The sequence below is a fragment of the Neovison vison genome, chromosome 2 (genome assembly GCF_020171115.1).
Source record: "Neovison vison isolate M4711 chromosome 2, ASM_NN_V1, whole genome shotgun sequence".
Classification (NCBI taxonomy): Eukaryota; Metazoa; Chordata; class Mammalia; order Carnivora; family Mustelidae; genus Neogale; species Neogale vison.
In genome coordinates this window covers 36,378,255-36,395,563 of record NC_058092.1, presented here as the reverse complement: position 1 = coordinate 36,395,563, position 17,309 = coordinate 36,378,255, and the positions used below count along the sequence as shown (strand labels likewise).

The following is a 17,309-nucleotide window of genomic DNA, read 5'->3' as shown; positions in this document are numbered from 1 at the left end:
CCTCAGGGCCTCTGCAATAGGTCTTTCTGATCTTTGCATCTTTGTTTACTTTTTGTCATTCAGATCTCTGCATAATTGCCACCTCTTCAGGTCTTCCTGAACTACTCTATCCAAAGTAGCTCTTCGAGAATGTATAGTGCCTCAGTTTAATTTTCTGTTTGGGCCACTTCTGTATTTTCATCCTTTCCCATTTTGTAGTTCTCACCCCACTAGAATTAAGTTCTCTGCTATTGGGGACTTTTTTTTTTTTTTTCTTTTTTTTTCTCCCAATTTATTTATTTTCAGAAAAACAGTATTCATTATTTTTTCACCACACCCAGTGCTCCATGCAAGCCGTGCCCGCTATAATACCCACCACCTGGTACCCCAACCTCCCACCCCCCCGCCACTTCAAACCCCTCAGATTGTTTTTCAGAGTCCATAGTCTCTCATGGTTCACCTCCCCTTCCAATTTACCCAAATTCCCTACTCCTCTCTAACGCCCCTTGTCCTCCATGCTATTGGTTATGCTCCACAAATGAGTGAAACCATATGATAATTGACTCTCTCTGCTTGACTGATTTCACTCAGCATAATCTCTTCCAATCCCGTCCATGTTGCTACAAAAGTTGGATATTCGTCCTTTCTGATGGAGGCATAATACTCCATAGTGTATATGGACCACATCTTCCTTATCCATTCATCCGTTGAAGGGCATCTTGGTTCTTTCCATAGTTTGGCGACTGTGGCCATTGGGGACTTTTTTGATCATCGTTATATTTCCAGACTGCAATGTGTGATAATGGATAGGCATTAAACAATGGATGCCTAATAAATATTTATTAACAGAATGAATGTCCTCATTTATCTGAAAAATGGTTTTAATCCCACACTAAGGCATTCTTTTATGATGGTTAGATTCCTAAATGCAACTAACTAAAAGCAACAATTTTTGTATCTTGGGCTGAGGAAAAGAACCTGCAAAAGTTCTGTCACTTACCTGAAGTTGCAGTGCTGTTCAGGAACAAAAGCTGGCAAGGGGTCCCACTCAAAGCCACCATGAGAATTCTTATGCTAGAGGCCTACAGCTAGAAGGGATCATTAATGCTACCTCATTCAACTGGGTTTCTGCAGATGTTAGAATTCCCTGCAAACATTTTTCATAATCATTGAGCTTTCCTGTGATCTTTCAGTCAGAGGGAGCTAGCATCTTCCCTTTGAGGCAGCCCAGTCTATTGTTGGGCAGCTTTAAAGTTTAGAGGGTTATTGTTGTGCTAGATATTATGGTAGGACCAGGAATAAGGGCATGAATAAGATGTGGTTTTACCCTCAAGCGTTCATAATTTGGTGTGTAATGGTGGAATAGGAGAGATACATATATACTATACCTTAATGCATTGTAGTGTTCTATTAGAGTTCTCCCCATTTACCCCTTCTCCTAACTCCTGGTAACCATTGTTTTACTTTCTGTCTTTGGAAAATTGATTATTTTAGGTACCTCATATTAGTAGAATCATACAATATTTGTCCTTTGGTGTGTGGCTTATTTTATATAAAGTAATGTTTTTAAGGTTCATCCATATTGTAGCATGTCATACATTTCTTCCTTTTTAAGGCTGAATAGTATTCTTTTGCATGTGTGAACTACATTTTATTTGTCCTTTGGTCCATGGACATTGGCAAGAATATTTTAAAATTTTTTGTATCTAGCAGAACGTCTGACATGTAGGTACCCAGTAACTATTTGAAAAGAAAGAATAAATAAGAGAAAGACAAGGAGAAGTTTTCTTAGAGGAAATGGCAGTTTAGCTGGGCCTTGGTAGATTTTGTTAGGCAGAAAAGTGATGGTCTTACTAGAGTTTAGTAAATACTCATAGCTCAGTACTAATTACTCTGCAGAGGCTCTAACAAAGTTAACATTTTTTGCTTCAAAGTAGCCATAATCTGGTGAGGGCAACAGGAATAAGAAAATTGCTTTGAATTAAACCAAAATAATGGGAGAAGTTCAAACCAATGTGCTTCGGGGGCTGAAAGGAAGGAAAGAGATATTTTGTTGAGAGAATATAAAAAGCTGCTCTTCATGGAAAAAATTGCATTGCCATTTGTCTGGAAGAAGGGAATAGGTTTGACCATATAAAAGTGGGAGGGGAAGTTGCAGGATTAGGTAACAACAGGAACAGAGATATGGAGGTGAGAATCTATAGTGCCCTGTTCTCTCAGATGCAGTCCCATTTGGCTAGAGGGCCAAGTCAACAAGAGAAACAAGTGATCGGGGATGCAGTGTTGGAAAAGGCTCATGTTAAGGAGGGCCTTGAATTCTAAAATGTGTAGTTTGCATTTAAAATTGTAGGTAGGCAGAGGAAACCCATTTCATTTTTTCAGCAGGGAAGTATATGATCAGACTACATTTGAAAAGAATAAAAGAGGATAGATACTAGTAAAGGGTTAGAATATCATGAATCATTGGGGTGCTTGGCTGGCTCAGTTGGTAGAGCATGCTACTCTTGATCTCATGGTTGAGTCAAGCCCCACTTTGGGTGTAGAACTTAAAAAAAAAAAAAAGAAAAGAAAATTTTAAAAACAGACTATTATGAATTGAGAGGTAATGATAACCCAGAATAAATTTATTCTTTAATCATTTAATATTTATTGAATGCCCACAATGTTCTAAGTACTGTTTTAGTTAGGAAAAGGAAATGATGAACAAGCTGGACATGGTTTCCTGTCTATAGTGTTTATATTTGGAGGTAGAAGTAGGAATAGAGGAGAAGAAGACACAATAAACACATAAAAAATAACTTCACAGTATATGAAATACTATATAGGAAATACACAGGGTTATGTGATAGGGATATAGGAAGAGGGAATTTAAGATAATTTCGAGGAGAGCCTCTGTGAGGAAATGACCTACCTCTGGATATGTAAGATATGTAAGGATATGTAAGAACCAGCCAGGAAAGTGTTCCAAGAAGAGGGAACAGAAAATGCCAACCACTGATTTTTGGAAAGATTTGGTGGATCCAGTGAATACAAAGATTGCTGTGGCTGGCTTACAGTGTGAACCACAGAGTGGTAGGAGATGAACTTGAAAGTGGGAAGGAGCAGATGCATAGAGCCTAATGAGCTGTGGTAAGGAATTTGAATTTTATTTCTAAGCAAAAAAAAAAAAACAACAAAAAAAAACCAACCCAAACCACAGAAACCACAACGAAGAAAGTGTTTTAAGCAGGGGAATGAAATGATGGAAAGGTGGAATACACTGTTAGCTAGGAGAGCAGCTCTAGGAAAGGAGTTGAGGAGTCAAAGTAAGAGGCAATATAGAGCTAAGAGCACAAGGGTTTAATAATAGAGTAGGTATGAGGTTAGGGGGAGAGTTAAAGATGACTGGTTTGAGCTTGTTGGGCTTAGAATGAATGTGCCATTTATAGAAATAGGCAAGTCAGGAACAGTTGTTTTATAGAGAACAGGGGAAAGATGTTGATTTTTACCTGCTCCAGAACTTCCAGGTATAAATATAGAGTATAGTTAGAAATGCAGATATAATGCTTAGAGGAGAGCATAAAACTAGAAAAAGATTCAGGTACCATCTACATAGAGTAAATGGGATTTTAAGGAGAGAGTATATAGAGGGAAGGAAAGGTAGAGGCTGAAGGCAAATATTTCTAGGGACTGTGTTTAGCAGCAGGAAGGAACAGAGGAACAGTCAAAAGAGGTTTTTTTTTTTTTTTTTTTCAGTCAAAAGAGTTTGAGAGAAAAGTGTAATGTCATAGAAGTCACGGGAGGACAAAATATTAAAAACAGATGGTAGGGGGGAGAAGGAAGGGAAAGTAGAAATCTCAGCACTACAAAGAATCTGAGCCTGGGGTAGAGGGAGGAGGCAGGCCGAGTCTGAATTTAGTAAAAGTTGTTAGTGACCCTCATGGTGGCTGGGTGGCTCAGTCAGTTAAGTGTCTGACTCTTGATTTTGGCTTAGGTCGTGATCTCAGGGTATGAGGTTGGGCTCTGTGCTTGGCATGGGGCCTGCTTCAGATTTTCTCTCTCTCAGGGCAGGTGGGTGGCTCAATAGGTTAGGCATCTGCCTTCGGTTCAGGTTATGATCCCAGGGTCCTGAGATCGAGTCCCGAGTTGGGCTCCCTGCTTTGTGGGGAGCCTGCTTCTCCCTCTCCTCCCCCTTTGTGCTCTCTCACTTTCCCTGTCTCTCTCTCAAATAAATAAATAAATGTATAAAGAAATAAAATCTTTAAAGTAAAAAAAAGATTCTCTCCGTTTGCCATCTACCCCCCTGATGCTTTCTCTTCAAAAAAAAAAAAAAAGTTGTTGGTGACCCTCAAATGAGAGGAATGAGAGTGAAATCAGACTGTGAGGGGTAGCTGATAAGGAAATAGAAGTTTTCCAATTCAGTAATTTTTTTTTTTTAAAGATTTTATTCGAGAGAGAGATTGTGTGGGTCAGAGGAGGAGCAGAAGGAGAAGGACAGGCAGATTTTGTGCTGAGCTCAGAGCCTGACGTGGGGCTTGACTCCATGAACCAAGATCACGACTTGAGCTGAAACCAAGAGTCAGATGCCCAATCAATTGAGCCACCCAGGTGCCCCCAGTAACCATTTTAAAAAATAGTATTCATTGTAGAAAATCTGCATATTTAAATTTTTTTAAAGATCTATTTATTTATTTGAGAGAGCGAGCGAGTGAGCAGGGGTTAGGGGTGGAGAGAGTCTCATAAACAGACTCTGTGCTGAGCAGACTCTGTGCTGAGCAAGCCCAGTGTGCGCTTGATCTCACAACCCTGAGATCACAAACTGAGCCAAACCAAGAGTCAGGTTCTTAACCAGCTGTGCCACACAGGTGCCCTGGGGTAGTTAAATCCTTAGGAATCCGATATATGCCAGGCATTAGGCCAGGTTATAGGATATGAGAAGGAATAGCATGATTCTTCTGTTAAAGAAGAGTACAGTGAGGGAGAGAGAAATATAATAGAAAATTCACCATTCTTGGGGCACGAGGGTGGCTCAGTCAGTTAAGTGCCTTCAGCTCAGGTCACGATCTCAGGGTCCTGGGGTCAGGACCTGCATCTGGCTCTCTACTCAGCAGGGAGTTTGCTTCTCCTTCTCACTCTCCCTCTCAAACAAATAAAATCTTTAAAAAAAAAAAATTGCTTTCTCTTTTCACTGATAACTTTGAGATAGTCAAAAGATATCTAACTATCTCATGGTCCTGTTGCCACAGCTATCAACATATTTACACCTGAATGTGAATGCCCTTTCTCTCTTCTTCTAGTGGATGACTGTAAAAGTTTTTTACTTGTGGGCTAAATCCCATCCCATCCCTCTATTCTGTTCAAGGACATCACGCTTAGGAATTATCTTGTCCCTTTTCTAAGGCCATCATCTGTTTTTGTCTTCTGAGCCCGTCTTCAACATATAAATATGTGATACTATCTCCCATTTAAGAATAATAAAGAAGGATGCCTGGGTGGCTCAGTCCCTTAAGCCTCAGCCTTCAGTTCAGGTCATGATCCCAAGGTCCTGGGATGGAGCCCTGGGTTGGCTTTCCTGCTCAGTGGGGAATCTGCTTCTCCCTCTCTCCCCCAGCTGGTGCTCTTTCTCTCTTTGTCAAATAAATAAATAAAATCTTTAAAATAAGTAAAATCTAAAAAAAAATTCCATGAGTCTATATCTCTTTCTAACCACTTCCCTATTTCTCTGTTCCTTGTTTATAGCAATACTCCTCAAGACAGTTCTTGTAGTCATTTCTTTCACTCTCTCTAATCAATTACGGTCCACTGAAACTATTTTATCAAGATCATTTAGTGATCTCTACTTCACCAAGTCCTAAGATCATTTACCTGGTTGATCATTTTCTCTTTGTTGAAATGCTTTCTTAAAAATACACCATGCTGGGTGCCTGGGTGGCTCAGTGGTTTAAGCCTCTGCCTTCGGCTCAGGTCATGATCCCAGGGTGCTGGGATCGAGTCCCGCATTCGGGCTCTCTGCTCAGTGGGGAGCCTGTTTCTCCCCCTTTCTCTCTGTCTGTCTCTCTGCCTACTTGTGATCTCTCTCTCTCTGTCAAATAAATAAATAAAATCTTTAAAAAAAAAAATACACCATGCTCGGGGCGCCTGGGTGGCTCAGTGGTTTAAAGCCTCTGCCTTCGTCTTGGGTCATGATCTCAGGGTCCTGGAATTGAGGCCCGCATCGGGCTCTCTGCTCGGTGGGGAGCCTGCTTCCCCCCATCTCTCTATCTGCCTCTCTGCCTACTTGTGATTTCTGTCTGTCAAATAAATAAATAAAATCTTTAAAAAAAAATACACCATGCTCTTAGTTCTCTTCTAACTTTATTAATTGCTCTTGGTTTCCTTGGTGGTTCTTCGTCTTCTTCCTAACTGCTAAACATGGGTGAACCCCAGGACTTAGACCTGGGACCTCTTCTTTTGTTCAACTATGTGCTTATGTCAAGTAATTTCTATAGGCTGACAGTTCCTGAACTTTAGATTCTTCAAGTAGACTGCTGGATCATCTACTCTCAGATGTTCACTAGCATCTCAAACTTAACATGTCTAAAAACAAAATACTTTCCCTCTTTAAACATGTTCTTTTTATATAATCTTCTTCATTTCAATAAATGATTCTATTCTTTTGATTGCTTAAGATAAAAAACTTGAAATCCTCTCTATGTTGTCTCTTTCTCTTATACCTATCCATGTGATCAGTATATCTTGTCAGCTTTCTTCTGAATATATTCAGAATCTCACGATCTCACAATCTCCTCTGCTCACAATCTCCTCTGCTACTATCCTTGTTCAGGATGCCATCATCACTTGCCTAGATTATTTTAATAGTCTCCCAAACTGATCTTTCTACTTCTACCCCTACTCACTTTGACCAGTTTCTTCTCAACCCAGCAGTTAGAGTGAGCCTTTTAAAATACATGATAGATGATATCATTCTGCTCAGAATCCTCTTGTGTCTCCCCATCGTACTCAGTAAAAGCCAAAGCCCATAAATTGGCTTACAGACTCTTATATGATCTGAGCTTATTTTACAGCTCTTACTTCTCTCCTACTAGTACTCTCCCTTTTGCTCATTCAGCCCCAGCATCACTGGCCTCCTTGCTGTTCCTTGAACATGCCAACCAAGCTATTACCTCAGGGGCTTTGTTCTTGCTGTTCCCTCTGCCTGAAAAACTTTCCCCCTAGGTATCTGCTGTGCTAGTTCACTCACTTCATTTAGAACTGTGCTTAAATGTCACCTGAATAGAGTGTTTTTTCTTGTGCAACATATAAAATAGCAAACCCTCCACCCCCAGAATGATCTCTTTCCTTTACTCTGCTTTATTTTTTTCCATAGGCCCTATTACCATTTGATGGATCTAGTTTATTGTTATGTTCTATTTTAAACTAAGTCTGACTTGTTCATCCTTATGTGAACTGTACCTCATACAGTTCCTGGCATATATAATAAAGCTTTTTGGGTTTTGTTTTGTTCTGTTTAGAGTGGGGAGGGGCAGAGGGAGAGAGAATCTTAACCAGGCTCCATGCCCAGCGTGGAGCCAGGTACGGGGCTCAATCTCACCACCCTGAGATCATGATCTGAACTGAAATCAAGTCAGATGCTTTACCAACTGAGCTGCCCAGGTGCCTCAAATAAAGTTATTTTGAATGAATGCATGCCTTTTAACTTTTCTCTAGCAGAGAGACCAGCGTGCATTTATTGTGAGTATATGTCTGGGTGTACATACCTGTAATAACTACATATGATTAGGTGGTCCTTCTAATATGCATTTTATAGGAATAGTTCTTCATCCATCTAAATACTGACTTTGTATAAGCATTATTAAATCATTCCATAGATTCAAACCTGTTATGTTTGACCTTTCACAAATCCCAGTGCCTCATTTTTCATGTGTAATAGCGTGGCATAAAGAGATGTGGAGACATATTTTCCCCCCATTAAGTCTGCATGCTGTTAGAAGAAGAGTTGAGTGGGAATGGGGCAGTGTTTTGCTATGATAGAATGAATCAACCTGCTGTGGTTTGATTACACTATGTGGAACTTGGAAAACACTGCCATTTTAAGCTTTGGTTATAAATTATCTTTAAGGGACCATTGGATATGACTCAATAAGCAAAAGTGGTCTAAACTATTTAAGCATCAAATTACCTCATTCTAATATAAATAGCTCTTCAAAAGCTATACTTTAGAAAGCAGTTGAAAGACAGTTGAATCATTTAACTATTGTGATGGTTTAAATAAATAGTCATTTCTAAGAATTATAAGCAAATATAAAAGACAAAATAATGTAAGGTGCTAGATTAATTACAAAAGTAATTAATGTTTGTGCATTTCATGTCATTCATGTTTGTGCATTCACAATAAAACCTTGAGGATGTGTGACTCAATGTTTATTATCCCCCTTCATACAGAGATGGTGTCTGCTTCCCCCCCCAGACACACAACCTTGCATCTTTAGGTCCCAAAGAGATTGTCTCTGCTCTTTCTGAAAAAATATTATTAGAATTTAAATTAGAAAATCCATTCAGAAAATAAACAAAAGATATAATTTACTTCTGTTTTAGTTATTTTTCTTAAGTGATTATTTTTGTTAAATTTGTTGATACTGACTGCTGGATAGGTATATTTGCCTTTAGTAATCAAGATATGTTATAGATAAATGAAATAGTTGTAAAAATAACAGGATATTGTATGTATTTTTACACACATAATTGTATATGCCTTTTTACCAGTTCCAGTCTCATTTAACATAGTAAAACTTGTTTATTACATGACATTATACTTTTATATCTCCATATGAAAGTACTTTGATAGAAATTTGGGGAAAAAATCTACAGTTGCTGTCTTGTTCACAGGAAGGGAGGCAATAATAAATTAATAAAGATCTATCATCGAGATGGTAAATACGGCTTTTCTGATCCTCTGACATTTAATTCTGTGGTGGAGCTCATTAACCACTATCATCATGAATCTCTTGCTCAGTACAATCCCAAACTTGATGTGAAGTTAATGTACCCAGTGTCCAGATACCAACAGGTATGATTATAGAAGTTTTTTTAAAAAGATTATTTATTTATTTATTTATTTGAGAGAGAGAGAGAATGAGCAGCGGGGAGGAGGAAAGGGAGGGAAAGAAGCAGACTCCCCATTGAGCAGGGAGCCCAATGTGGGGCTTGATCCCCAGACCCCCAAGATTGACCTGAGCCAAAGGCAGATGCTTAACTGATTGAGCCACTGACATGCCCCTATAGAAGTTCTTGATAGCTGTTCAAGTCATTTTTAACATCATTTCATTTTAATTTACCAGGCTTATCAGTAAAAAAAGAACAAATCTAGTCATTTTAAATTTCCCACTTAAGATTTAAGATACTTCTGGAACTTATTTTTTGGCTACTGTCCTTAATAGCTTGTTGCATGTACTTATTAACTTTGTATAAAAATACTTCTGTTTCTGTTTCCTATTTATACTTTGTTTCTTAATTTTTCAAGTATTAACTATTTTGATGTGACCTAAAGACTGAGAGTTAAAAAAAGGATTTAGTACTTTTGCATGCTTAATACAGTGGCTTAAACTTACAGTAGAAAAGCAATTTAAAAATAAATAGATGTGGAAAAATTCACATGTCATAATGTTAACATCCTTTATTTCTTGTGTTTAACTGTACAGGATCAGCTGGTAAAAGAAGACAACATTGATGCAGTTGGTAAAAAACTGCAAGAGTACCACTCTCAGTATCAGGAAAAGAGTAAAGAGTATGATAGGCTATATGAGGAATATACCAGAACATCCCAGGTTAGTAAATTTTTGTTGTTTAGGCCAATTAAGTATGCAATGGTACAGTTACTTCAGATTTTCTATAATTCACCTGCCAGTCCTTAGCTGTCTTAATATTTTCAACAGACTTTTTGAGACTGTGATGATATAGATTCTTCTCCCATTCATAAATCACTTTTTTATTGTTTTTCTTAGTTATTAATTATTTTCAGTTAGTATTAACTAGGATAAGGTTTGACTGAAAATGACAAAAAATAACAATAGCAAAGATTTCAGAATGCGATTTATTTTTCTTTTGTGTATAGACACAGTGCCAGGGATATTGTGTCGACTACACAGTCATTAGGGCTTAGGGTTCTTCTGTTTTGATGCTTTGCCATCTGTACAAGTTGGCTTACTCCACTATCAGCCATCACAACAATATTCTAGCAAACAAGATAGAATAGGAAGGAGAAAGGAAAGCTTCCTGTTTTTAGGGCTACTTCCTAGAAGTATACACTGCTTCTATTTTCATCGCACTGGTAAGACATAGCTGCAGATTACAACTAGCTGCAGGGAGGCTAAGAAAGCTAATTTTTATTTGGTCAGGTATACCCAACTAACATTTGTGAGTTTACTGAGGAAGAAGGAATTAATGGGAATTATGAAACCACCAGGAGTCTTAATCACAACTTTAAGATTGTAAGTCTTTTTTTTTTTTTTTTTTTTAAAGATTTTGTTTACTTATTTGAGAGAGAGAGAGAGAGTGCACACAAGCAGGGGGAGGGGCAGAGAGAGAGGGAGAAGCCAACTTTCTTGCTGACCAAGGATCCGGACATGGAGCTCCATCCCAGGACCCTGGGATTATGATCTGAGCTGAAGGCAGACGCTTAGCTAACTGAGCCACACAGGCACCCTAAGATCATAAATGTAAATAATAAGATTTCTTTTATCATATGTATGTAATAGAACAAGATTCTGAACAATAATCTACTTTTCTTCCTAGAACTTTTTTTTCCTAGTTCTTTTCCTAGAACTACTTTTTAAAAAATATATACTTTATTTATTTGAAGGGGAGCAAGCACAAGCAGGGGGAGGGGCAGAGAAAGAAGCAGACTCCCTGCTGAACAGGAATCATTACCCCTGGGGCAAATAATACATTATATGTTAATAAAAATAAAATAAAAAAATAAATATTTGGGGCTTCTCTAGATCTTGCTTTTCTAGTTTAATTTTTTTGTATCAGTGAACATACTCATTAAGGTTGCAGTGTTTTGAAATTTATTGACTTATGACCTAGTACATGCCTTATCTTTGTTAACTTGCACATTGACAAAGACTAGTAAAGTTGATAGAGTGCTCTTTCAGTTGTCAGTATAGTTCTCTATAAATATCAGTTAGGTCAAAGTGATTTATGGTGTCATTCAGATATTCTTTATCTTTACTGATTTTTTTTTTTTTTTTTTTTTTTGCTGGTATCAGTTAATTAGGAGTCTTTTTTTTTTTTTTTTAAAGATTTTGTTTATTTATTTGACAGAGAAAGATAGTGACACTGAGAGGGAACACAAGCAGGGGGAGTGGGAGAGGGAGAATAAGGCTTCCCACAGAGTGGGGAGCCCGATGTGGGTCTCAATCCCAGGATCCTGGGATTATAACCTGAGCTGAAGGCAGGCACCTAAAGACTGAGCCACTCAGGTCCCCTAATTAGTAGTCTTAAAGTCTCTAGTTACAAATGTAGATTTGTCTATTTCTCTTTTTTAGTTCTGTTAGCTTTTGCCTTTTATTAATTGAAATTCTGTTAAGTTCTTATACATTTATAGTAAATTTACTCCTTTATAATATGAAATATTCCTTGGAGTGCCTGGGTGGCTCAGTTGGTTGAGTGCTGGGCTCTTGATTTCAACTCAGGTCACAATCTCAGTGTTGTGGGATCGAGCCCCTCATCCTCCATACTGAGACTGCTTGAGATTCTGTCTCTTCCTCTCACTCTGCCCCTCATGCACTGCCCCCCCCAACTCTCTCTCTCTCAAATAAATATATAAATCTTTTTTAAAAATATGGAATATTCCTCTTTATATCTGGTAATCTTCCTGGTCTTGAAGTCTGCTTTTTCTAATAGATTCCCATCAGCTTTTGTACACGTAGTATTTGCATGATATATTTTTTTTCTGTCCTTTTACTTACTTACTTTATTTATTTATTTTCTGTCCTTTTACTTACAATCTATTTGTGCCATAGCTAAAGTGCATTTCTTATGGATAATGATATATAGTTGGGTCTGGCTTTTTAATCCAGCCTGATAATCTCTGCCTTTTAATTGGAGTGTGTAATCCATTTGTATATCTTGTAATTTTTGATATGGTTGGGTTTACATTTACATTTTTGCTGTTTTCTTTTTGCTCCATCTGTTTCGTTCCTCAACTCTTTCAATGTTGTCTTTTTTTTTTTTTTTTAAGATTTTATTTATTTATTTGACAGAGAGAGATCACAGTAGGCAGAGAGGCAGGCAGAGAGAGGGGAAGGGAAGCAGGCCCCTGCCAAGCAGAGAGCCCGATGCGGGACTCGATCCCAGGACCCTGAGATCATGACCTGAGCCGAAGGCAGTGGCTTAACCCACTGAGCCACCCAGGCGCCCCTCAATGTTGTCTTTTGCATTAAACATTTTTTAGTGTTCTGTTTTGATTCCTCATCTGGACTTTAAGCTATGTCTGTCTCTCTTTTTTTTTTCCTATAGGAAGTTGCTCTAAGGATTACAACATGGATTCTTAATCACAGTTACTTAAGTTCATACTGTACCACATAGTGTGTGAACATAATAACTGTGCTATTACATAATTCTATTTCCTCCTCTTATTATTGTCATGTATTTTCTGTCTATATGTTAACCCCATAATTTATTGTTCTAATATTTGCCTATTCTAGGTACTTTATATAAAAGGAATCATATAATATTTGTCCTTTGGTTACTTCACTAGTTATAGTGTTTTCAAGGAAGATCCATGTTCTAGCATATTATCAAAGTATCATTTTTATGGCTGAATAATACTGCATTGTATATGTATATGACATTTGTTTATCCGTTCATTTGTTGATGGACATTTGGGTCATTTTCCAGTTTCTGGCTATTGTGAATAATGAACATTGGTGTACAAATAACTGTTCAAGTCTCTGCTTTCATTTCTTTTAGATATATACCTAGGAATGGAATTGCTGGATCATATAGCTTTTCTGTATTTAATCTTTGAGAAACTGCCAAACTATTTTCCATACTGGCAAAACTATTTTACATTCCCACTAGCAATACATAAAGATTCCAGGTTTTTCTCATCCTAAGACTTGGGTTTTTTTGTGCTTTTATCTTCAATTTTTTATAGCCATCCGAGCAGTCATGAAGTGGTATTGTTTTCATTATTGTTGAGTTTTAGGTTTTTTAATCCCTTATCAGATACATGATTTTCAGGTATTTTTCCCATTTTGTAGGTTGTCTTTTTGCTTTCTTGATAGTATCCTAAGAGTTTAAATTTAGATCTTTGATCCATTTTGAGTTAAGTTTTATATGTGTTGTGTTAAGGTTCCAGCTTTATTTTTTTTACACGTGAAAATACATTTTCTGTTTGCTGTGGTCCCAACACCATTTCTCCATTGAATAAACTTGGAATATTTGCTGAAGTAAGACATTGATCATAGCTGTGAAGGTTTATTTGGGGGCTTTCTATTATATTCCTTTGGTTTATATGTCTGTCCTTATGTCAAGGATATGTTTTGATTACCATAGCTTTGTAATAAGCTTTGAAACCAGGAAGTGTGAGTCTTCCAAGTTTGTTTTTTTTCAATATTGTTTTGGTTATTCTGGGTGCCTTTCAATTCCAGATGAATTTGAGGTTCAGTTTTTCTATTTCTGTAAAAAATCTGGTTGGGAATTTGATAGTGATTGCATTGAACCCATATATCACTTTGGCTAGTCTTATCATCTTAACAATATTATGTCTTCCAGGCCATGAACAAGGATGACGTTCCATTTATTTATGTCCTCTTTAATTTCTTTCAGCATTGTTTTGTAGTTTTCAATATATGAATTTCTTACTTCCTTGGTTAGATTTATTCCTGTTTTATTCTTTTTGATGCTGTTATAAATGAAATTGTTTCCTTAGTTTCTCTTTTGGATTATTCACTGCTAATGTATAGAATACAGTTGATTTTGTGTATTCATTTTGTATTCTGCAACTTCGCTGAATTTATAAGATCTAAGAGTTTTTGGTGGATTCTTTGGGGTTTTATAAAAAGATCATCTCATTTGAGATAGTTTTACTTCTTCCCCTTCAATTTGGATGTCTTGTAATTGCTTTTCATTGCCTAATTGCTCTGGCTAGGACTTCAAGTACTTTGTTGCATAAGGTCGTGAAATTGGTCTCATTGTCTTATTCATGATGTTAGGTAGAAAGCTCTCCCATTTTACCATTGAGTCTGATGTTAATCTTGTGTTTTTCATATATGGCTGTATTAGTTTTCTATGTCTGCTCTAACAAAGATGACAAACTGGATGGCCTGAGACAACAGAAATTTATCATCTCACTGTTCTGGGGGCTCTAAGTCCAAAATCAAGCTGTTGGTAGTGCCCTTCTCTTTATGAAGGCTCTGGGGAAGAACATTCATTGTTTTTCTTAGCTTCTGGTGGTTGCTGGTAGTCATTGGCATTCTTTGGGTTGGACACATCACTCCGGTTTATACCTTCATTATGAGTGATATTATCCCTCTGTGTCTCTGTTTTCTCTCTTTGTAAGGATACTAACTAATCATTGGATTAAGACCTATCCTAATCCAATATGATCTCATCTTAATTCACATAAGACCCTATTTCCTAATAAGGTCACATTCTAAGGTCCTGAGGATTAGGACTGATCACATCTTATGTGGGAACACAATTCAGTCTATAACAATGGCCTTTATCATGTTGAAGTTTCCATTTCTAGTTTATTGTTTTTAATCATGCTGGGTTATTGGATTTTGTCAAATACTTGGTCTACATCAGTTAAGATGATCTGATCATGTGTGTTTTTTTTCCTTCAGTATATTAATGTTGTATATGGACTGATTTTTGTATGTTGAACCATCTTGCATTCCTGGGATAAATTCCATGTGGTAATAGTATATAGTTACAGTCCTTTTAATATGCTGCTGAATTTAGTTTGCTAGTGTTTTATTGAGGATTTTTTCATCTGTATTCAAAAGGGATGTTCTGTAGTTTTCTTTTCTTGTAGTCTCTTGATCAGGTGTCAGTGTCAGTAATGATGGCCTCATAGAATGAGTTAGAAAGTTCCCTCTTCCCTCCTCTTCAGTTTTTAGAAGAGTGAGAAGGATTGGTGCTACTTCTTTTCTTTCTTTCTTTTTCTTTTTTTTTTTTTTTTAAGATTTTATTTATATATAGAAAGAGAGAGTGCAAGAGAAGGGGTAGGGTCAGAGGGAGAAGCAGACTCCCCACTGAGCAGGGAGCCAAATGTGGTACTCCGTCCTGGGACTCCAGGATCATGACCTGAGCTGAAAGCAGTTGCTTAACCAACTGAGCCACTCACTGCCCAGGCACCCGTTAATTCTTTAAATGTTTGGTAACTTCTCTAGTGAATCTGTGCAGTCTTGGACTTTTCTTTGTTGGTTTATGGGGTTATAGGTCTGACTGTCTGTCTGTTTTTGTAGGCTCCATGCCCAGTGCGGAGCCCAGTTTGGGGCTTGAACTCATGACCCAGAGATCAAGACCTGAGCTAAAATCAAGAGTCAGACGGTTAGGGGCACCTGGACACCTTAGTCAGTTAAGCACCTGATTCTTGATTTCAGCTCAGGCCATGATCTCTGGGTCACGAGATTGAGCCCTGTGTCAGGCTCCATAATGGATGTGGAGCCTGTTTAAGATTCTTTCTCTCTGTTTCTTTTTGAGTCAGTTTTGGTAATTCTGTACTTCTAGGAATTTGTCCATTTCATTTAGGTTATCCAATTTATTTGCATACAGATTTTAATAGTATTCTCTTATAATATTTATTTCTGAAAAGTGGGTAGTATTCTCCTTTTAACTTAGAATTTAGTAATTTGAGTCTTTTTTTTTTCCCTTAGTCTAACTAAAGGTTTTTCAATTTTGTTGATCTTGGTAAATAATTTTTAGGAGCACCTGGGTGGCTCAGTCAGTTAGGCATCTGTCTCTGGCTTGGGTTGTGATCCCAGGGTCCTGGGATTTAGCCCCACATCTGGTTCCCTGCTCAGTGGGGAGCCTGCTTCTCCCTTTCCCACTCTCCCTATTTGTGCTCTCTCCCTCTCTCTGTCAAATAAATAAATAAGACTTTGTCTATAAAATTTTTCTTTAAAAATTATTTATTTTTTTAAAAAAGAACTAATTTTTAGTTTTATTGATTTTCCTCTATTTTTCTATTTTCTGTTTCATTTACCTCTCCAATCTTTATTATTTCCTCTTGGTAGCTTTGGGTTTGGTTTGCTTTTCTTATTCTAGTTTCTAAGGTATGCAATTAGATTATTGATGTGAGATTTTTTTTTAAAGATTTTATTTATTTATTTGATAGAGAGCACAAGCAGAGCAGCAGAGGGAGAGGGAGAAGCAGGCTCTCCACTGAGCAGGGAGTCCAGTTGGGGCTCTCAATCCCAGGACCCTAGGATTATGACCTGACCTGAAGACAAATGCTTAACCAGCTAAGCCACCCAGTCGCTCTGAGATTTTTTTTTTTTTTTTTCTAAATGTAGGTATTGACAGGGGCACCTGGATGGCTCAGTCAGTTAAGCATCCAACTCTTGGTTTTGGCTCCGGTGATGATCTCTGTGTCTTGGCATTGAGCCCCACATCAGGCTCCATGCTCAGTGGAGAGTCTGCTTGGGATTCTCCGCCTCTCCATCTGCCTCTCCCTCCACTTGTGTGTGTGCTCACTTTCTCTCTCTCTCTCAAATAAATAAAACCTTAAAAAAAAAGGTGTTGACAGCTGTAAATTTCCTTGGGCACTGCATTTGCTGTATCCCATAAGTTCAGTATGCTGTGCTCTAGTTCTTAATTATCTCAAGGTATTTTCTAATTTCTCCTTTCTTCTTTGATCCAGTGACTGTTTAAGAATGTGTTGATTTCCACATATTTGTGGGTTTCCCAGTATACCTGAGAAGAATGAATGTTCTTTGCATCTGAAACAAGTCTCTTATAGAAAGTGTATGGGTGGATCATGGGTTGTTTTTAATTTTTTTCTTTTGTGTGTGTTTGTTTTTGTTTTTGTTTTTTAAGTAGGCTCCATGCTGGGCGTGGAGCTCAATGTGGGGCTTGAACTCACGACCCCAAGATCAAGACCTGAGCCAAGATCAAGAGTTGGACACTTAACCAACTGAGTCACCCAGGCACCCTGGGTTGTTTTAAATTTTTAATCCATCTGCAGTGTCTGCCTTTTAGTTGGAGAATTTAATCCATTTACGTTTAAAATAATTACTGATTACTGATAAGGGAAGAACTGACTTCTGGCGTTTAGTTATTAGTTTTTTATGTGTCTAATGTGTCTTTTGCACTTAAGTTCTACCATTACTAGATTTTTT

The 17,309-nt window shown here is 37.6% G+C and overlaps 1 protein-coding gene across 1 annotated transcript in view; it reads left to right on the top strand.

Moving 5' to 3' along the window:
- PIK3R3 (phosphoinositide-3-kinase regulatory subunit 3) overlaps positions 1–17,309 on the top strand; it is a 132,431-nt gene that overhangs the window by 87,278 nt on the left and 27,844 nt on the right. The window contains exons 4-5 of the mRNA XM_044238134.1: positions 8,845–9,025; positions 9,657–9,782. Of these exons, the coding sequence (XP_044094069.1) occupies positions 8,845–9,025; positions 9,657–9,782 (307 nt within the window). The remainder of the gene's footprint in view (positions 1–8,844; positions 9,026–9,656; positions 9,783–17,309) is intronic.